The sequence below is a fragment of the Phocoena sinus genome, chromosome 10, assembly GCF_008692025.1.
Source record: "Phocoena sinus isolate mPhoSin1 chromosome 10, mPhoSin1.pri, whole genome shotgun sequence".
Lineage (NCBI taxonomy): Eukaryota > Metazoa > Chordata > Mammalia > Artiodactyla > Phocoenidae > Phocoena > Phocoena sinus.
The window spans coordinates 5,684,433-5,707,088 of NC_045772.1; the positions used below are offsets into that span (position 1 = coordinate 5,684,433).

General features: G+C 46.8%; 1 protein-coding gene across 1 annotated transcript in view; it reads left to right on the forward strand.

Annotated features, from left to right (window-relative positions):
- The window catches only part of EFCAB6 (EF-hand calcium binding domain 6), a 219,918-nt gene that overhangs the window by 80,220 nt on the left and 117,042 nt on the right, over positions 1-22,656 (forward strand). The window contains 5 exon segments of the mRNA XM_032645421.1: positions 5,773-5,940; positions 8,518-8,577; positions 8,668-8,828; positions 15,798-15,971; positions 17,797-17,953. Coding sequence (XP_032501312.1) covers positions 5,773-5,940; positions 8,518-8,577; positions 8,668-8,828; positions 15,798-15,971; positions 17,797-17,953 — 720 coding nt within the window.

The window sequence follows — 22,656 nt, forward strand, 5'->3', positions numbered from 1 at the left end:
ACCAATAAAAACTGTATATTCATCCATTTATATACTCAACAAATATCTTTTGTGCTCCCGTTACATGCTAGGAAATATTGAGTCCTTAGGGATACAAAGCCTGACCTCAAGAGCTGGGTCTAGTTGGGAGGATAGAAGACATAAAATTTACTGCAATATAAATGCCAGGGGGTTAGAACAACGTGTGTCAAGATTGTTAAAATTGGAGTGACTAGTCATCATTAGCTATTTAATTAAGGACTAATCCAGGCCTGCTGACCCGTCCTCCCACATCCCACCCTAGAGTGTATGGGTTCATAACCAACTGTAGCCCGTGACAGGAACATTTTCTTAGTTCCAAAATAGCCTGTTTACTTACTTAGTTGTACTGCAAAGGGAGGCTTATTCATGACTCTGCTTGAAACATTAGCTCCTGTCCCACTTTCATGTTTATTTTAGAAAGCAGCATTCGGATGCTTTTGGTACATAGCAATATCTCCCAAGTTAGTTATTTACTGAGCACATCCAATAACTGAATCTCTAGTAACTAACCAGGAGTGTGATGAATTACTTTGCCTCAGACTCATACATGAGCGAGTACCAAAGCGGAGCTGCTCGGCCTCAGTGTCTACCTTGCGAAGTCCGCCGAGCGAGGGGCAGTCTGCGCTGTGGGGCAGGGCTCTGGGGAGGCTCCCAGGGCCTGGAGGTGGACCTATGGGTCCGGGGGTTTGCTCTCTGCTCCGGAGGCTGCAGGGCCGCACCTCTGTCCATCTAGAATGCCGCTGCGCAGTGTGGATTCCAAGGTTTGGGGTCCTGCTTTCGTGGCGGAGACGCTTTAGTTGGTCCACCAGCTGTCATTAATCTTTATGCCTATATGACCTGTTCTCTCAGGATGGACAGGAATAGTGCCACCGACTGTGTGCCGGGCCCTGTCTTCAGTGATTTTCTCCTATTCTCTCACTTCGGCCTCTCAGCACCTCTGTGAGGTGGACACTATCATCATCTTCATTCAGTTCTTTCACTTCATCCTCATTTGCTGAGGAAAGGAACGTGGGGGCGCGTGCCCGGCCTGAGGCTCCCAGCTAGTGAGTGATGGGGCCAGGATTTGAACCGGCTGCTCCAGAGCGGGCGCGTTGCGCCCTGCGCTGAGCCACCTGCTAGCATGTCGGGTGGGCCACCTCTTTAAGATAAACGAAGGCTTCCGTGTGTTCATCCCCCTCAGCTTGTATTAGTATATTGAAGAAGTAATTTAATTAAAAATAGTGAAATCTTCATCTCCGCTAATGGAGGACTGTAATAATGCTTACCGTGCCAAATATGTCACTGATGTACCGCTTGGCAGACAGACTGACGGACACACCTGAGAAGGTGGGGGATTGAGTGCCTGCCCCATGCCGGACCCGGCCATGGGCACTTAGGTCGAACTCATAGGTGAATGAGGTGAAGTCCCTGCTGACAATGAGCTTACCCTCTGGGGCATCACACGAGAGCCACGGCCATCAGATACTTGAGGGCTGCAGAGGGCGTGGTTTCCAACCGACATGCCCGCTCCAACCCCTCTGACCATTTACCTGGGTCTTGGCCACATTCTGGGACCTGGAAGGAGAAGGAGAGCAGAGGGAGAGAGCCAGGAGTGGGCAGGGATGGCATGTTGCCTAGCCACAGAGGGCAGCCCTGGGAAGCAGGTCCCCCTGATGTAGAGAGGAGCGCAGAGCTGTTAGAAGATGTTTTAGAGCCACTCCAAGAAGCTGTGTGTGCTGCCTCCACACACTGGCATCCTCCCTCCACGCGGGCCCATCACCCTGGTCACTTCCATTTACATCAGCTGTGGCTCATTTTCCTGCGCCCGGAAACAATCTGTACTCTGCCAGTTCACGTACTCTTATTCTCTGTGTTATTATTTGCACCTCACATGACTTTACATAGAAAGTCCACAAGAATCTTCCAAAAAATATTAGAAGTAATAATAGAATTGAGAAGGTCATTGGATACAAGGTCAATATGCAAAGATCAATAATATTTCTATAACCTGCAGTAAGCAATTAGAAAAAGAAGTTTTAAAATATCATTTCTAAAAATATTTTAAAAAACCAAATACCTAGAAATATATCTAACGAAAAATGTGCAAAATTCTCTACATTGAAGGCTAGAAAGGTTGCTTATACAAACAGCCATCCTTTACAAACTTCCAGAAGGCATAGCAGGAGCACTTCTCAGCTAATTCTCTGAGGTCAATATTATCGTGATACCGAAGCCAGACAAAGAGATCACAGGAAAAGAAAATCACAGATCAATATCCTTTGTGAATATAGTTGCAAAAATTCTCAAAAAAGTATTAGCAAAGTGAATCCAGCAACATGTAAAAAGGATTAAATGTTACGACCATGTGAGATTTATCCCAGGACTGCAAGGTTTGTTTAACTTCCAAAAGATCGATTAATGTAATACAAAATATTAATAGAAACAAGGACAAAGCTGCATGATCATAGATGCAGAAACAAATATTTGAAAAATTCAACACTCATTCAGGATAACAATTTTCAACCAACTAGGAATAGAAAGGAAATTCCCTAACCTGATAAAGGGCACTTACGATAAACCCAAAGCTAACAGCATAGTCAGTGGTAAAAGACTAAATACTTTCCTCCTGAGATCAGGAAAAACACAATGATATCAGCTCTAGCTACTTCTTTTCAACATTATGCTGAAGTTCTAGACAGTGTAATCAGGAAAGAAAAGAAATAAAATGCATACAGATTGGGAAGAAAGAAGTAAATAAATCAGTCTTTATTCACAGACAACATGATATTTTAATAGAAAATTCTAAGGAATGCACACACACACAAACTGCTAGAACTAATAAATGAACTCATCAAGGTCACAGGATACAAGATCAATATACACAAATCAGTTCTATTTCTATAAATTAGCAATGAACAATCTGAAAATGAACTTCAGAAAGCAATTCCATTCACAATAGCATAAAAAGAATAAATTACCTAGGAGTCAATTTAAGAAAAGAAGTGCCAGGCTTGTATACTGAAAATTATAAAAAACTGTTACAAGGATAAGAAGATGTAAATAAGTGAAGAGACATTCCATATTCATGGATTGGAAGAATCGATATTATTAAGGTGGAAATTCTCTCCAGATTGATCTGTAGATTCAATGCAAACCCCATCAAAATCCCAGCTGGCTTTTTTCCAGAAATTGAAAAGCGGATCTTAAAAATTCATTTGGAAACGCAAAGGTGGCAGAATAGCCAAAACAATTTTGGAAAAGAAGAAGGAAGTTAGAGGTACTTAAACTTGCAGATTTTCAGTCTTAGGATAAAGCGACAGTAATAAAGACAGTGTGGTACTGGCATAGGATAGACTTAGTGGTTGACAGAACATAACTGTGAGTATGGAAATAAACACTTACATCTATGGTCAATTAATTTGCAACCAATTCAGTAGGAGAAAGGATAATCTTTTCAACAAATGGTGCTGAGACAATTGGATATCTATATGCAAAAAGATGAATTTAGACATTTTCTTTACATCATATACAAAAGTTAACTGAAAATGGACCATAGACCTAAATATAAGAGCTAAAACGGTAAAAGTCTCAGAAGAAGACATATGTGTAAATCTTTGTGACCTCGTGTTAGGCAAATATTTCTTAGATGTGACACTAAAAGCATGATCCATAAAAGAACAAAATCTGTAAATTGGACTAATGAGAATTTAAAACTTTTGTGCTTCAGAAGATACCATTAATGACAGACTGAGAGAAAATATATGTAAATTATATATCTGGTAAAGGACTTGTATCTAGAATATATGAGAATCCTTAGGACTCAATAAGGAGACCACCTGATTTTTTAAATGGGCAAGAGATTTTAATAGACATTTCACCAAAGAATGTATAGGAGCGGCCAAATAGCACATGAAAAGATGCTCAATGTCATTAGTCATCAGGAAAATGCAAATCAAAACCACAATGAGATGTATCACTTCACACCCTCTAGGATGGCTACTATCAGAAAGACAGATGGCAATAAGTGTTGGCGAGATTGTGGAGATGGAACTCATACACTGCAGGTGGGGATGGAAGATGGTGCAACTGCTGTGGAAACATAGTAGTTTCTTAAAAATTTCAGTGGAAATTTACCACATGACCCAGCAGTTCCACTCCTAGGTATCTGTGCAAGAGAAATAAAAACAGGTGTCCACACAAAGGCTTGTGTGCAAGAGTCCATAGTAACATTCTTCATAATTTCTAAACTGGAAACAATGAAAATGTTCATCAGCTTATGACAAGGTAAACAAAATGTGCTCTCTCACACAGTGGAATAGTAATATCAGGAATAGAGAGGAACAAAATACCGATCCATGCAACACATGGATGAACCTCAAAAACATCACAGTAGGTGATAGAAGCCAGATGGAAGGTGCACACAGAGGCATATACTGTATGATTCTGTTTACATGAAATATCCAGAAAAAAGCAAATACAGAGAATTAGAGAGTAGATTCGTTGCCTTAGGATAGAGATGGAAATGGAGAGTGAGTACAAATGGGCACAAGGTTTCTTCGGGATGATGAAAATATTCTGGAATTAGATAGTGGTGATCGTTGATAAATTTACTGAAAATTATAAATATTAGTTGTCAATGATTCCCATTTGGACATTAAACAATTGTCACTCCCAAACCAAAAAGTGCCCTGCACATATCCTCTAAATTACTTAATTTTCTCCAAGAGGACCTTATATCCTTTTCAGATTTTGGACCCCAAAGCCATAGTTTACATTTATACATGGCTTTATTACTTAACAAGTCTTTGGTCACACTGGTATTCACAATATCTCCCTATGAAGAGGTAGGGTTCTTTATTTCCCCTGCTTTTCCAGTAAACAGTTTCTCTCAGTTTTTTAAAAATTAATTAATTAATTAATTTTGGCTGTGTTGGGTCCTCGTTTCTGTGCAAGGGCTTTCTCTAGTTGCGGGGACCACTCTTCATCGCAGTGCACGGGCCTCTCACTATCGCGGCCTCTCTTGCTGCGGAGCACAGGCTCCAGATGCGCAGGCTCAGTAGCTGTGGCTCACGGGCCCAGTCGCTCCGTGGCACGTGGGATCTTCCCAGACCAGGGCTCGAACCCGTGTCCCCTGCATTGGCAGGCAGATTCTCAACCACTGCGCCACCAGGGAAGCCCAGTTTCTCTCAGTTTTGATATTCAATTTACTTATTGGTAATTTTTTATTCTGGGGGAAGAAATTTGCCTCGCGGTATTTTGCTCATAATGTTTTCTTTATGCAGCATGGCTGAAATTTTTTCTCACTAAGTAATTGTACATTTATGTAAGTGATGAGGTTGGTGGTAGTGAAAACGAGCATGGTTAATATTCTTAGTGAATCGGCTAGTTGTAATTGAATTTCCAGGAAGTTCTGTGCCCCATGAGGCTGAGCCGTGGGGCCCTCAGGTGGGTTGGGGTGCCCTGTGAATGTGCCAGCATTCAGCCTGTCCTGGGAAAAGGGTCAGCCTCCTTCCTCTCTTGAGACTGTCTCCTGTCGTGTCCTGACAGAGAACCCTGTAGGAACTGCACTTGCAAAGTTCCAGATTCCCTTCCCCCCACCACTCTTGGCACGTGGGTTATACAGTAATGACCATCAGTTGAGGTATTCGTGTTGCAAATCATAATTCTTTCTGGCCCAAACTCATGCTTTAATAAGTGCTGCTAAATACACGTAATGCTCCTGCTTCCTTTTTTTTCTTTTTAAAAAATTCCCTTATATATTCTCATGCTCAGAAACCTGACGGACATATAACAGGGGAAGAATTGCGACATATTCTAAATTGCATGGTTGTAAAAATAAGTGATTCAGAATTCAAAGAACTAGTGCACACGCTTGACCCTGGGTGCACCGGATGGGTCAACGTCAGCACGTTTGTTGAACTGCTTGAAGAGAACCCTAAGGTGAGTTTTACAACAACTTCACGTTTGCCTTTCTCTTTATGGCAGGCAACTTAAGTGTTCTTAGTGGAATAAGAGATGTAGGTGAAATATGGTTTAAATAAATGGATGAGCACATTTTTCAGCTGCATTAATTTTTAAGTAAGAGTTGTGTTTAAAAGTTGCCTAACTTTGAGTTTTTAAATCTCATTGAAGGATGCTCTTTGACATTTCTGAAAACTTTTCCTTGAGTGACAGCACTTTATATGCTGGATGTGACTCCTTTTCCCAGCATTGCAATGGCACTGCTCTTGCAATCATGTCTTGCAGTAGAAACAAAAACAAACTGCTTATTGCCTCTAGTGACAAACACTTACTTTTAGTATTTATTTCTTTTGGCTGAAAAGTTGATGGTTTTATTATTAAAAATACTTCTATAACTTTAATAGCTATTATCATTTGAACATTTTAAGAACTTTAAAAAGTCAGATTAGTTTCAGATAACGTGTGCAGTAAGCACTAAGAGTGTCGTTGAAATGTTTGTTAAAGGCTTTCTTTACCAGGTACAGATTAGCTTTTGGTTTCAATATTATGGCTTCCTGGGCTTCCCTGCTGGCGCAGTGGTTGAGAGTCCGCCTGCCGATGCAGGGGACGCGGGTTCGTGCCCCGGTCCGGGAAGATCCCACATGCCGCGGAGCGGCTGGGCCCGTGGGCCGTGGCCGCTGAGCCTGCGCGTCCGGAGCCTGTGCTCCGCAACGGGAGAGGCCGCAACAGTGAGAGGCCCGCGTACCGCAAAAAAAAAAAAAAAATTATGGCTTCCTGAATGCCCACCTTGTGCACATCCCAAACCATGTCACTCGATCCTTCTTGAACTCTGATTCAAAAGTGAGTCCCAGTGCCCTTTTACACGCAGAAATGAAGAGCTGCAACTTTTCCAGAATTCTGCTGTGGGACAGACCCTGTGTTAGCTTTTGTAAATCATCACCTCTGACTGTCACAGCAGCCCTGCACATAGCCACCTTGTTTTCTTTAAAAACAGAAATACAGACATGTGAACAGTCTGCTCTCCATGTGGCCAGCAGCGTGGTCTCTGTCTACTCTTAAGTCAGATGCTGTCAGCCTCCAGGTTGCAAACCCTCTGATGGCGTTGGGACCCGCAGGATAAAGCAGAACTTCCCCACGTAGCTGATGGGGTGCCACGTGGTCCAGCCCTGCCGCCTCTCACGGGGTCTCCTCACCGCCGCACCGCTCGGGTCCTCGGGCTCCCCAGGTTCCCGCCGCCATCCTCGGCAGTGCAGCTCCTGCCAGGATCCCCTTCCCGCGCCCCGGTCCAGGGCCCATTCTCCAGGGACCCTCCCTGCCCCCTCTGATGAAGCCTGTCTTGCAGGCATCGACCTCACACACCTGTGACAGTCACAGGGTCACGCTTCTGTCACGATGTCGCCGTCGTGCCTCCAGGAAGGCGGAGGCCTTTCTGGTTGTACTGCCCATTGTACCCACAGGCATGGCCCAGTGCCAGCAGCGCTCACAAAGCAGTTTGTTGAGTGCATGTTAATATAAACAAGTGAATTAGAAACGGTAGAAGGCAGAGATATGCAAATAGAAGAAATTTAAGATCACTGCTAATTCTAACATTGAGGAATTGTGTTACCTTGTTACTCACTCTTATACTTTGTTGCATATCCTTCCAAACCTTTATACCTACACAGGCATGTGATTTTTTGCAGCTTTATTGAGGTATAATTGATATATAAAAACTGCACGTATGTAATGTATATAATTTGATGAACTGGATATATGTATACTTTCATATATAGTATCTATTTTATTTTAAAATGAGACCCCATAATTAGTGACTTTTTAGTTTGTCGTTGATTAACGTATTGTTAACCCTTAGTGTCAGTAAAAATTCTGCTATGTAATATTAAAAGAGGCAGCGTATTCCCTGCTCTTATAATCTGGGTGTTCATTTTTCTTCCTTTTATAAATTTTGCTGCAAGGAATATTGTATTGCCTCCTTTTTTTTATCATCCTGTGATAATTTCTTTAGTATAAATTTCCAGAAATGGAATAAAAATTTTATATATTATTTTTTAAAATATTTTAATTATTTTAAAAGTTGGATATATGTATGAAGTACAAAATGCAAAAGATGCAGAAGGGAATACAGTGGAAGTGAGTTTTCCCTCTACCTCTGTCCCCAGCCGCTCCCCAGAGACAGTCACTGTTACTCTAGAGGCTGTAGATTATCAAATTGTCTGATGTTACCCATTTTCAACACTAGCAGTTTGCTTCCTTTTTATTTCTGCCATTCTGATGGGCAAAAATGTCATCTCATTATTCTTTCACTTTGCATTTATTTGATTTCTAGGTGATGGATTTTTTCATATTTCCTGTACTTCTTAAAAATAAGCACAAGTTAAATGTTATTATCCCATTTCCAGATGGGGATTGGGGGTGGGGAGCAAACTCACTTCTCAAGGTCTAAAGCTATTGGCTAATAATCAGGGACAAAACTCACAATCCAAGTCCACCTGCCTCCAAAGCTCCTACTGCCTTTATGAGTGATTTGTATTTATATATTTTCTCTTTCCCAATTAGCTAAGCAAAACATCCTCCTGTAAAGACACCAAGGCACCTCTCTTCCTGGCTTGGGATTCAGTAAGTAACGCTTTCCTATGTGGCCCCAAGGTGCTACCACCCCAGGTTACAAACGTGCAGCTTGGTAAATATGTTTGTTTTTTCTGTTAGGTGGAAGAAATTGTTCATGACTCCATTTCCAGGAATCTACAAGTTTTCTATAATATGCTGCGGTCACATGACCTTGGAGACACAGGGCTCATTGAGCGAAATAACTTCAAGCAAATCATGCAAGTTTTCTGCCCATTTTTAACAACCGAACATTTAGTAAAGTAAGTTTTCTAGTAACAAAATTAATTCATGCCGTGTTTTCCATAAAGTCTGTTTTACAGTTTTAAACCTTTTTCTACATATTTTTTTTGCCATGTTAGTAGGTAGTGCTGATAATAGCTCCTATGTATTGAGTCTGTACTGAGCATCGGGCGTTGGTTGAAAGTCTGGCATATATGCTGTCATGTAGTCCTCACCACAAGCGTGTAGGGCAGCTATGACAGTTCCTTTCGTGGATAAGGAAATGGAGGCCTGGAGACGTTAAGCACCTCCTTGGCGTCACACAGCTAGTCAGTGGAGCCTGGGTTCTACCTCTGGTCTGCATGACTCCTATGCTCTTAATCGTTACGCCATTTAACCTCCCAGGGTGTCTGGCTATGATCAGCCAGCCCGTAAATGGTAACTTGAATTATACTTTTCTTTCGTTTTAGTTTAAAACTTAATTTGTGATGGATGAGCCGAAGCTGGGGAGCGGGGGGTGGGGTGGGGGGTGGGACAGGGATATTAGAGAAAGAAGAGAATGGTGTCCTGAAGGTCCCAGGGGTCCCCTGCCTGGTGTCCCTTTCACCCTCCACACCCCTTGGGGCATTCCCTCTCTGCAGATGACCTTGACAACCTGCAGGCCGAGCCGGCACTCTGCAGGGGATGACGCCTCCGACACGCCACCTGCCACCCACTTGCTGCTGTCCCAGGACTCAGAGCTGCACGGCCTCAGGGACGGGGGCCAGTGTTTCCCAGCGTGTGGGCAGTGATCTGGGAGATCACTGTGGGTGGAAATCCAGTGGAATCACAGCGATTCTCTCATTCCTTCCGACTGGCTGGAATGTTAAAAATCTTTATTGTTTTTCTTTACATTACATTGACTTAAAGTGACCTGAAACATAGCTGATCTTATTGGTAATTGTTGGCCTCTTGAATCTCCCTTCTGTGAACACTCATGTCTCATAGCCCGTTTCTCCTGTGGTTTGTAAGAAGAGAAGGGGGAGGCCTAGGCTTTCCCCAGCAAGAGGGCCTTGCAGAGAGCTTGGTGTGCCAGGCCGGGTGTTTGCATTCATCCAGTTTCCGGAACGTTTGCAGAAAGATCAGTTCGCTAGTGGGTGGAAGAAGCGCGGCACAGGGGAGAAGCAGTCCAGAGGGACTTGTGGGGGAGCTCAGGGAGGGGCGAGGGCCTGGGCTGGGCAGTGGGCAAGCCGGGGAGGCCACCTTGTTGTCCGTGTCTGCAGGGGCTTCAGTCGCTCGCTGGCTCGTGGCTTTGCTGCGCGTGGTCCGGGGAGAGGGAGAGAGGGAGAGGGAAGTGGAGCCCAGGACTGGCAGGGCGGTTCACTTCTTCCTCCACTTGGTCTTTCACTCAGGAGTACTGCGCGAGCCTCCTGCGTCCTGGCCGTCCTGTTAATAGGTTTACAGAAACCCCTTCATTTACAGAGTGGTCTAATGTGAGGGAAACCGATGCAGACGCACCCCGCATGGCATGTGGGCCCAGAGGACCGTGTGCAATTCTTGAAGGACACTTCGAGCCGGGAGGATGGGGCAGGGGGGCACGGCATGGAAGGGGAGAAGCTCCACAGGGATGTGATGCTTGAATCTGGAGAAGAAAGGGGAGAGCACTTCAGGCTGTATGCTAGCAGGAGGCAGCCCAGAGGGCTAGGGGCCCACGGCACATTCACGTGGACACCTGGGGCAGGAGTGTGGTGGGGAGGACGGCAGGGGCACGGTACCAAAGGGCGGGCAGGAGGGACTGTGGCTCTACACTATGGAACTGGATTCACCCGGTGGGCAGGGTTCTCCACAGGGTCTGAGAGCCACCCAGAGGGCTTTGAAAACCCTGATGGATAAAGATTGCTCTGGCTCCGGTGAGGGGAGCAGACATAATGGGGAGAGAGGAAAAGAAGGGGCTTGAAAGGAGGGGGCGGCAGAGGACTGCAGGGGGCGACTTGGGATAAGTCTGGGCAGTAGAAGGACAGACCTGGTGACTCTGGACCGGGAGGCTGATGGCAGAGGAGGGAAAGGAGTCTGCAATGATGCCAGGGGCTGCTGGCCAGTGAGAGAACACAGAAGGAGTCAGCCAGTCGGGGTGAAAACACGGGGAAAAGACTCCGGGAGGCCGTGGGGCTCAGAGAGGAGTCTGGGCCGTGATGAGACTCCAGCGTCCTCACACCGACAGTTGGTTCATTCGTTCAGCCGGCATTTGTCCGGGGTGGATGGGGGACCAACAGGTGAGAGGGCTGCAGGTGGGACCTGGCAGAGCACCACCAGACAACCAGGGCCCTGGCTGGTCCTACAGCAAAGGAGGCCGAGAAGGTTGGGGCAAGGGGACAGGAAGGGCGGTGCCTGGGGCTAAGGGGGCAGGAGGAGGCCAGCCAGGTCCGACGTCGCACGGGAAGCAGGTGGGCCGAGCAGGGGCCGGGGCTGGGAGGGGCGGGTGGACCCCCCAGCAGGTGCCAGGGGTGCTTGTGGAGTGGAGGATGCAGTGCTGAGAAAGGGTTCACCTGCTTCACAGACAGGCTTTGTGCTTGTCTGTGGGCTGGGAGGAGAAGTTAGTGGAAAGCCAGAGACTGGAGAGAAAAAGTGTTGATAGATGGAGCCAGGCCAGGAAGGGGGGTGGGCGTGGGCGCTAACCTAGGAGTCCCGCCCTCCGGACTTCTGTTTCCTCGGTGCAGGGGGAGGTGAGATCATCAGCTGAGGGGGAGGTTGGAGAAGGAATAGGAACCCTGGGAAACTGCAACTTCCAAGGGGCAAGAGAGGGGAACCTCTTGGGGGGTCTCTGTTTACTTGTCCATGAAAAGGAAGATATCGCCCAAACTTTGGGCACTCATGGTCTACCTGAGTACATTTTATTTTCTTTATATGAACTCTTCTTTTTCTGAAGTATATTAATTTTTTAAAGGCTTTTCTTACCACCATACATGTAAAAACACCCTCACTTGCTATAAAGAGGTTACACTAAGACTGCATTTCATGAAAACAATATGATTAAATCCTAATGAGATGCCTCTGTCTGCCAAGGACTCCGAGCCTGAGACTTGGTATCGCTTTAAAATATAGGTTAATAAGTAGAAGGAAATACGAGCTACGTTAGATATCACTTGAAGTAAAAGAATTGTAAATTTGCAAACACGTTAAAAGATAGAGCAGGGAGGTAGAGAAACTGGTCCTCTCATGTGTGTCTTGTGGGCGTGTAAATGATAAAGCCCCTTTGGAAATCAGCTTGATGTAACAAGAACCGCCAGCCCCCCGCCTCCGCTGATGGAGCTGCCCTTTATCTCTGCAGTTCTCCTATGAATACACACCGTGAGCTCACGTGGAGGTTCCGGGTGTGTTTGGACGGCCGGGGCGTGCGTTGGGGTGGGGCGGGAAGGAAGCGAGGATGAGCCCCGGCTTCCGGCTTGAGCATCTGGGTACTCAGGATGGTCACCTGAGCTGGGCGAGTTTCAGGGCTGACAATCAGAAGTTCCATTTTGGACATGTTAACCTGGAGAGGAGATTGGTGACACCCCACCACCCAGAGTGACAGGTCACTCTATTCACCTCCTTCTCCACCTCCCCTCCACCCCACCTCCCAGGTACTCTCTACCTGTCACCCGGCTCCATTTTTCATGGCTCTTGTCATTTGTTGATGTTTATTACCTGTGCCACCCACCAAGGATGTAAAGCACAGGGACTTTGTCCCTTCACTCCCAAAGTCCCGGTACCTAGCAGTGGAGCCGTACCCGACTCATGGACAGGGCATCTTAAGTGCCAAGCGACGGAATGAATGAATGAGTGAGTGAGTGAACTGAAGTGGATTGCTTGTGCGGGCAATTGGATATTTGAGATGGAAGCCCCCAGATTCTCTTCTCCATTACGTAGCCAGTCTTTGTCTAAACTACAAAGACGATCACGTTAAAACCCTGCTTGAAGCATTTGGGTGTCCTCTTGCCATTAGGGAGATGCCAGATGCTTTAACAGAGCGTGGCTTCCCAGCCCACTAGGATCCTCAAACCTCTCCAGAGAGGCTTCCCTGGTGGCTCAGTGGTTAAGAATGCAGGGGACACGGGTTCGAGACCTGGTCCGGGAAGATCCCACATGCCGTGGAGCAACTAAAGCCGTGTGCCACAACTGCTGAGCCCACGTGCCACAACTACTGAGCCTGAGTGCCACAACTACTGAAGCCCGCACGCCTAGAGCCCGTGCTCTGCAACAAGAGAAGCCACCGCAATGAGAAGCGCACGCACTGCAACGAAGAGTAGCCCCCACTCGCTGCAACTAGAGAAAGCCCGCGCACAGCAACGAAGACCCAACGCAGCCAAAAGTAAATAAATAAAATTAATTAATTAATTAAAAAAAAGAAAAAAGCCTCTCCAGAGCTCGGGCTCTGCAGCCAGACTGCCTGGGTTCAAATTCCAACTCGGCCCGGAGCTAGCTGTGAACTTGGGCAAGTTCTGAGCCTCTTCCCTCCTGTAAATGTTACTTAGAGAGTTGTGGTCAGGATCAAGTGAGGTAATAGGCATGAAGCCTCTCAGCCAGTATCAAGCCCATGGGAAGCTCTCGTATGCTGCGGCTGTTCCTGCAGGTCCCAGCTCAGCTGGGCTGACTGGCTTCCTATTTCCTGAGAACACCAAGCTCTCTGTTGCCTCTGGGCTTTTCGGTGATCTGTTCCCTCGGTTCAGAATGAGCATCTTCCCAGCCTCTTGCAGCTCCATGAGGCGGGCATTGCTTTGGTTTTCTCACAGTTGTGGCTATAATACTTAACACAGTGCTCATCACAGAGTATTACTGAAGCAATCATAACAGTTGCTAGTACTTACTGAGCAAAGCGTAGTTTGGAGCTCATGCTCTGACCCCTGGCTACATGCATGTCATCATGATATTGTGATCCTGGTATTCCAGCTGTGGTTTATTGAGCACAGATATATCCAGCAGACCAGCCCAGTGCTAACAGCTTTACGTGGATCCTCGTATGGAATTTTTACAGTAATCCTCTGAGGTGGGGACTTTCATTATGTGCATTTTATAGACAAGGAAACTGAAGCATAGAAAGGGTCACGTGCCCCAGGTCAGAGCTTCTCGACCCTTTGATGCTCTTAAAAGTTATCGAGGACCTCAAAGGGTTTCTGTTGCATGAAGTGTGTCTGCCAGTACTTACTGTGTGAGAAGCTAAAACTGAGGCATTTAACCTGTCATTGCAGAAAATGAGAGTGCTGTTACTACTTGTGTTTCCCTGTAGGCTCAGGAAGAACTTCGGGATTTCAAAATAAGGATTTATTGGATAATAAAGAGGTTACAGAAATTAGAGCGGGGATAAACAACACGGGCTCGTAAGGAGCTAGTAAAGTGCCGTAAAGAAGCTGAGCTGATAAAGACGCAGGCCTCCTAGAGCACGGACTTGAAGACACGGGGAGGGGGAAGGGTAAGCCGGGACGAGGCGGGAGAGTGGCATACACACTACCAAGCGTAAGATAGATAGCTAGTGGGAGGCAGCCACACAGCACAGGGAGATCAGCTCGGTGCTTTGTGACCACCTAGAGGGGTGGGATAGGGAGGGTGGGAGGGAGGGAGATGCAAGAGGGAGGAGATATGGGGATATATGTATATGTATAGCTGATTCACTTTGTTATACAGCAGAAACTAACACACCATTGTAAAGCAATTATACTCCAATAAAGATGTTAAAAAAAAAAAAAAAAAAAGAAAGAAGCTGAGCTGAGCTCTGAAAGCTCACTCCAGCTCCTCATGGAAACCCTACACGCTTCTGCAGCTTTAGACCATGTTAGTGAGCGCAGCCCACACGAGCACACACTCCACCAGCGGTCGGAGCAAGGAATGATCGCATGCCTTGCAGCCTCTGGAAAGTCCGCTGTACACGCACCAGAGACTCAGGGTGGAAGAGACAAATGACAGCGTGTATTCATGTGAAAAGAGTCGTGGCCTCACTGTGCCGGGGAAGTGTCCGCGGACCAGACCCCGTGAAGCCCGCCTTCAGTCATGGAGCCGTTATCCAGACCCCGGGAGGCAGAATCCAGGGCTCACACCCACACCTACTGTGCTCTAAGCCTTGTGCATTTTAACGGATCTGTGGAATTTTTTCTTGGGTCTCAGCCTTTACCAAGTTTGCAACAATAAGCACGTACAACCTTTATGATTAGAAAAATAATAACAAACAAAATGTTGGAAAAGAAAATGATCCTGCCATATTAGTGGTTTCCTATGTTTTTCTCAAATATTTGCATATCCCCAAATTCCAATAAAGTACTTCCATAATTCCATGCCAAATTTCTCACGAAATTTTTTCTTTATTTTACACTTATTATATCTTTATTGCAGTATTCTTACAGACAATAAACTACTCATATTTAAATAATACAATTTGAGGAAATCCATCACGTGTATATATCTCTGTGAACCCATCACACGCTGTCAATCCAGATACCAAACTTTTTCATTCCCCCTGAAGCTTTCTTGTGCCCTTTTGCAATTCATCTCTTCCACCCACCTAGCACCATGTCACTACAGATGACTTTGCATCTTCTAGGATCGTCTATAAATGGAAGGCTACAAGATGTTCTCTTTTTTTGTTAGGCCTTATTCACCAAGCGTAATGATTTTGTGGTTCACTCACGTTGTATGGTTCTTGGTCGTTGCTGAGTAGAATTCTGTTTCATGGCCTTACCCCACTTTGTGGATCCATTCACCTATTGATGGACATTTGGTTTGTTTCCAGTTTTTGCTATTACAAATAAAGCCACACGTATTACACGTCTTTGTGTAGACATACATTTTTATTCTCTCGGCTAAGCGTCTAGGGCTGGAACAGCTGGTTCCTCTGGTGAGTGGATATTCAGTAGCCAAAGTGTCTTCCAAAGTGGCTGCAGCATTTTGCATCCCACCAGCAGTGGAGGAGGGTCATAGTGACCCACAACCTTTCTGGCACCTGGTAGGGTCAGTCTTCTTTTAGCCATTCTAATGGGTGTGTTCTAGTTAGTTTTGAAATTCAGACTCTGCAGTAAGTTTCAGGATATTGCTTCAGGAAGAATCCTTTACAAGAAACTTTTGGCATGCCTAGGAATTAATGGCCCACCCACTGTCTCTCCAGTTCCTGTTCCAAAGGATCAGCTGTTAAATGAACATCTTCAAACAGGGGAGCGGCAGCAGCCAGATCTTTCTGAGACGTAAAATAAAGCAAAATGAAAGCGTTCATTAAAAGCACTGTGCCTGGGCTTCCCTGGTGGCGCAGTGGCTGAGAGTCCGCCTGCCGATGCAGGGGACACGGGTTCATGCCCTGGTCCGGGAAGATCCCACATGCCGCGGAGCGGCTGGGCCCGTGAGCCATGGCCGCTGAGCCTGCGCGTCCGGAACCTGTTCTCCTCAACGGGAGAGGCCACAGCAGTGAGAGGCCCGCGTACCGCAGAAAAACAAAACAAAACAAAAAGACCCCACTGTGCCTATTGCAGTGTAGATAGTTAATAAATATTTGTTGACTGAGTATTTAAATATTTTATGATTTAAATAAGAAAGATGGCAAACTGTAAAAACAGTGATTAAGGTCAGGGAGTTTTAGAGCAAGCAGCAGAGATCTTAGGAATTACTGCATTGACCTATTAATTCTAGAATTGAAAGCACTGAGACCTAAGAGATTTGGGGACTTACCTCGGGTTATTCACAAGCATGGTGCTCATCCTGCGGGAGGACCCAGGACTTTCAACTCCCAGAGAACCCGCCTGCCTCTCAACTGTTACGTACCTGCGTTCACACTTATTCTTCTCCAGAAACTTAGATTCCTTACCACTGTTTAATATTTATTGCAAAATATACTCGTTAAACCGGTTAACATTTTCTAACATGAATGATAGAATTACTTAAATGATTGCCAAATTGAATTGTAACAATAAAACATACTTAGTAAATCTATTAAAAGTCAGACTGATGAATATTTGAGCTCTTCATTTTGAAAAATATAGGTTTCATCTAATGAAAAGATATTATTTTAACTTGCTTGTTCATAGCTTATAAAAAATCCATAAAGAGAGGTAAAATGTAGAACTATTCAGCCGGCTTCACGTTGTCATATCCCCTTTAAAAAATTCTTAAGTGTAGAGCAATGGGGATATTTTAATGCTATGCTAATGAAATTTGAATATCTGGGCACTTCAATAGTAGCTGCTTTATGAATGGGCAGAAAGATGGTATTTTAAGAGAAAGGTTAAATATTCTGTGATGAGATATGTCTGCCTCCTAAAAACCAGTGAAAGAAGTAATAACAGTTAAGCATTTCATAAAATGTGGGCATTCCTGGAGAGCTCCTAAAGCCGACAGAAGCAGCAGGAAAGGAGTGGAACTCTGTTCTCCAGGACTATCTCATGGTTGTCAAAACGGGGTCCAGGAGACTTCTGGAGAGCTGAAGAATAATTATCCTTCAATGACACGTACATTCTCACGCTCAGACCCAGAGCACATCACGTAAGATCTGTCTTTTATAAATTAAGTTGATTTTGTGAAGCAACTTGGTTTAATTGTGGACGTCCCTCCCTTCCCACGGCTGTTTGATGACCTCTTTGATCTAGTTACCACAAAACAGCCTATTTAATTTAAGGCCTATAATAGGCTCTGACTTTTCATTTTCCCAGTTCACAAAAATATCTTTTTTCGGCCATGTCTTCCCAGTCACACACCACATTCAGCCAGCTCAAAGCACAGCTGAAGATCTTAGCACAAGGATGACAGCAGCCCCTTCTCTGAAGCTCCCCACCCTGGCCTGCTGCCACGTGCTGGCATCTCAGGGAGAGCTTTACCTGACGCAGTGCTGCTGGCCTGTCTCTGAACCTGCAAGCCATGGGTGTGTAAGAAGTCCCCAGGTCACTCCATCGACCTCAGCATCTCTCTCCTCTTTTGTGAAAAGGGGATGGTAAACCCCCTTGTTGTCCTGGGTTGAACCGTACATGGGTGAGGTCTATAGGAAGTGCTGTGCTGCGTCTGTGTGCCTGCTTGTGATTTTAGAGCCAAGCCCACTGAGAGTAAAAGTGCTGTGACCAAGGATGTGGTTATTGAAGAGCTCAGAAACTGTATACGGCAGCAGGACCCAGCATTCAGAAAACGACTTCTGGACTTCAGCAAGGAGCCTAATGGCAAGATGAATGTGCGTGACTTCAAGAAGGTAGGAGAATGGGTTTCTTTGTGTTTCTGTGTTTCCTCCTCTCCTGAAGAAGTTCAGCCGTTTTCTTATACGAACATGCTTTAAAGGATAGACATTAAGTGTTTTCATTAAGGGCTTATTCCAGGGCAAAGCAGACTCATTTCTAGGCATCTTTCAACAATTGAAAAGGATTCTTCTGGCCAAAAATGTCTTTGGCAACTTTCTCAGAGCATGCTTTTGATATGGATGTGGCCGGCTTTTGATAGTTAAACTTTCCAAGCACAGCGTTCATTGTCGCATTCTTTGGCCATCCACTGAGTACCTGTCTCCCTGTGTGTGGTGGGGCGGCGTGCAGGCGGGAGCGAAGCTGCTCGGGCCCCCGTCCCTGCCAGCAAGGGGTCCCCGCCATGCTGTGATAACAGAGCCGTGGTCTGTTCCTCCAGTAAGTGGGGAAGAAACCTGGCAGGGAAAATGCGAGGCTGAGTGCTGATTTGCATGTGCTTGTGGGAACTGGTGAGGTTCTGCCAGAAAGGACTCCGTTTGAAGGGCTCTGCATAGACTTCTCAGGAACTAATTTAAATGATTGCTTAAAATTCCTATTATGATCCCTCTAGCTAATCATCTTCAGCTATTTTTAAGGGAAGCATTGCAGCTAATAGGTAGCAGTGTCCACGTGGACAAATTTAGAAGAAGGCAGTGAAATACATTTCCAAGAAGAGAACAATTGTATTAGTAGCTACAATTTATCTAGCGCCCGCCCCCAATGCCAGGTGCTGTATTAGGCACTTTCCGTATCTTATTTCCAAGCCTCCTGACGGCGGCCGCGTGGAGGATGGATGGATGAGGGAGCCGGCTGGAGGCACAGGGATGGGATTAGATGGCTGTCGAAACAGTCCAGACCTCCCCTTCCCCACACAAAATACACCAAGTGGAGGATCTGATGTTTGCGAGCATATGGGGCATGGTGAGGAGAAATGGGGGTAATGGGTAAGGGAGAGGAAAGACTCAGGGATGGTTCCTAGATTTCGGTTTGGGGGACCAGGGCTGATAATTAGTCACTGCTAACTCCGATGGGGGCAACTTCAGTGGGGCTAGGGTGCTAAATGGGCGGGAATCATGGAACTCTCCCAGGGCGCCTGGTCCTAGACTCAAGCCCCGAGCCACCTGGCAGCGGTCCCGGCCCCGACGCACAACAGTCTCGAATGACCACGGTGCTCAGCGGTCTTGATTCACAGAGTCAGTTCACAGGTTCACAGGAAATCAGGCATCAACCCGTCTGCCTCTGACTTTCCAGAGGGGGAAAGCGGCTGCCTTCGAGAAGGGCCGTAGGTGGTGGCAAAGCTGGGACTGACACCCGCGACTCTGAGGCCAGCTTCTCACCTGCTCACCTGAGAGCACCTTTAGGTCCGTCAGCTGAGCCGAGCAGTTTCCACCTTAGGCTTCGTAGGCCGTCGATGAGCCAGGGGCTCCCTCGTTCACGTGGCTAGGTCCTGCCCCAGAGCACTCTCCCGAAAGTTTGGCCAGCAGCCGCTCCGTTCTCAGCCTGGGGCAGCCTCTTCACCAGTGGTTCAGGCCTGGAGTCTCGGAGTCCTCCCTGACTGTCCTCTTTCTCTCACATCCACGTCCAGCGCGTCACCCGCGCCTGTCGGCCCCTTGAACTCGCCCCAGGATACAGCACCTGCTCGCCAGCCCCGCTCCCAGCCAGCCGCCCTCTCCCGGGCTGTTACAGCGGCCCCCCCACCCCGCCCTCCCCTGCTCCTGCCCTGCTCGCTACAGCTTAGTCGCAGCTCAGCCGCCCGGAGGACCCTCCAACAAGTCAGTGAGAGCGGGCCACGCCTGCTCGGGACCCTCCAATGGCTCCCCCCATCACTCGTATAAAAACCAGAGTCCTAGAAGGCCCACGACCCAGCCACCCATCACCTCTCTGACCCCAACTCTCACCGCCCCCCTTGTCCGTACGCTGCAGCCACACCGGCCTCCTGCTCTCCCCTCACCGCCTGCCAGCCTTGGTCCGAGCCGGACGTCCCCGTGGTGAGCACGGCCTGACCTCCACCCCCGTGACCCCCTTTACCCTATTTCTCTTTTCATGGCGCTGTCACCAGCTGCCACCCACATTGTACCTACAGTTCTTTAGTTCATTTCTTTATTTTGCTTGTTTGCTTGTCCTCCTCCATTAAGACGTATGCTCCAAAGGTGGACATTGGTATCTCTTTTGGACAGTGATGTATCCCAAGTGTCTGGCACATAGTAGGGCCCGGCAAGCGTTGGCTGAATGAACGGATGAACTTGAGTAACTAGAATCCCCAGCGGGCCCTGAATGGACTCAGGTGGCAACCTGAGGAGTGAGGGAAGCAGGTGTTTCAGAAGCCCGTTGGAATCCCTGAACACGAAGCCGGTTCCCGTACCTCTCTGTGGCAGACCCACCCTAGCTCCCTTCTCTGCCCCCTGAGTGTCTCTGCGTTCCAGCCGACCTGAGGGGCAGCCACAGGAATGGTCGTTCTGCCCTTGCTTCATGGCGGCGCCTCCCTGTTTCCTGGCTTTCCTGAGATGTGCCAGTGGTGGGGAAAGGAAACAGAAGCCACTAGAGGCCCGATATGCAGGGGAAGAGGTTTGTTGTCATTTCAAGAGACTAACAGTCAGTTCCCTGTGAACACAGTTAGGCAAATAGTCTACTGGTTTCCCTTCTAGTGACTTGTTGGGTTTAACCTTTGGAAACATCCTGTCGTGACCAACCATTTAACTTGAAGGTCAATAACCGTGGGGTGATTCTAAACAGTCTACTAGGGACCCAGATTTCAACTCTATAAGCTGATAACCTCAAAGCACTGTATAAATGTTTTCATTGTTAAATAAATTATTTATAGATCAGAGTGATTCTACTACTGGTGAAGTCAGAGCTGGAAAAATCATGGACTTCTACTGTAGAAAGAAACAAGGATTTAGATTAGACATAAAGCAGGGCATCCAGAGGTTAAAGGTTTCCAACTTCAGTGGCAAAAGGAAAGCTTTGAAGCCACCTCCTTTAGAGAGCTTTAAGTATAAATGGTGACAATAGTTCCACAATGGTAATAACAGCAGTAATAATAACCACGATGGCAACGCCAACCATGGCAACGCCAACCATGGTAACGCCAACCATGGTAACGCCAACCTTGGTAACGCCAACCATGGTAACGCCAACCATGGTAACGCCAACCTTGGTAACGCCAACCATGATAACGCCAACCATGGTAACGCCAACCTTGGTAACGCCAACCATGGTAACGCCAACCTTGGTAACGCCAACCATGGTAACGCCAACCTTGGTAACGCCAACCATGGTAACGCCAACCATGATAACGCCAACCTTGGTAACGCCAACCATGATAACGCCAACCATGGTAACGCCAACCATGATAACGCCAACCTTGGTAACGCCAACCATGGTAACGCCAACCATCATGGGAACAGTGACGCTCATGGTGCTGGCCCTCACGCAGCATTCGCTGACCCACCAACGTGCAGGCACTGGGGAAGTTGCTTCACATACTTCATTTATAATCCTTGTAGGAGCCCCGTGAGGTATAGATCACACTATGCTCATTTCAAAGATGAGACCGAAGCTTAGGAGTTAAGATGGTGGCTCAGCATTGTTCAGCTGGTAAGCCATTCAGGCACTTGGATTTGAATCCACGCTGGTCTGTATCAGCCTCAGACCCTTGCTGGGTGTGACACCGGCTTGGTGGGTGTAATATAGGCTAGCTGGGTATAATTGATGGCAGCTTTGAGGTTGGATCTAGCCTCAGGGTTTGGTGGGAAGGACTTTGCTTTCAATAACAATGCCCCTTCACTTCTTCCTACCATTTCGGTTGTGGAGAGGCAACGTTCTTGCCTTTCTGTTCTCCCAAATCTCTATCTCACCAGTTAGTACTGCAGTGGCTGCAGAGTTTCATGCCCGGGGAATTGCGAGTGAAGATCTAAGTCCCGTGTACCCGCTCGCCCAATTCTGTGTCCACGCACTTGTTCATCGTTTGAACATAGGCACCGCTTGGCCGTTGGCCTGCATACCTTGCACTCTAAATGAGAAGTGCTAATTATTTATTCTCACCAGCCATCGCCTTCCCTGTGGCGGGGGCGGGAAGTGATTGGCTACACAGGCTCTATGAGGGAGAGCCGTGAGAGTAGAATCCAGAGCCCGGCACGAGCTTCCAGGTCATTGAGTCCACAAGTCCCTGCGTTGCCGTTGCTGAGACCCTGTTACTGGTTTTCACCCCCATGGTCAGGAAGTTTTTGTCTGCTATACAAATTCTATTTGTTAACTAATAATTGATCTTTCCCCTTTTTCTCTCGTGAGTGTAAGAGATCTCAGAGTTTCTGGTTAGTGTGGGGTAACCAGGGACACCACACTGAGTTGACAGCCCTGACAGAGGAGTGGGGTTTTCATGAACTCAGTTGGGGTTTTCATGAACTCAATGTGCTTTTCATGGTTAAGTGTACAATTCCCACTGGTGGAGGGGAAAGGAATTTCTGGAACTGTACTAGACCTGGCCTGCGTACTTTGCGTCATACATCAAACCAGCATTCACAACAACCCTGTAACACATATTCTTTCTCCCAGGAAATCCCCCTCTCCCAGTTCACTGCTCTGACCACTGCACTGCAAAGCCTGTGACTATCACGCATTTTTAAATGTGTCAATTTATTTAAATAATGAGTCAAGAACTGGTAATGTGGCAAGAAAACTG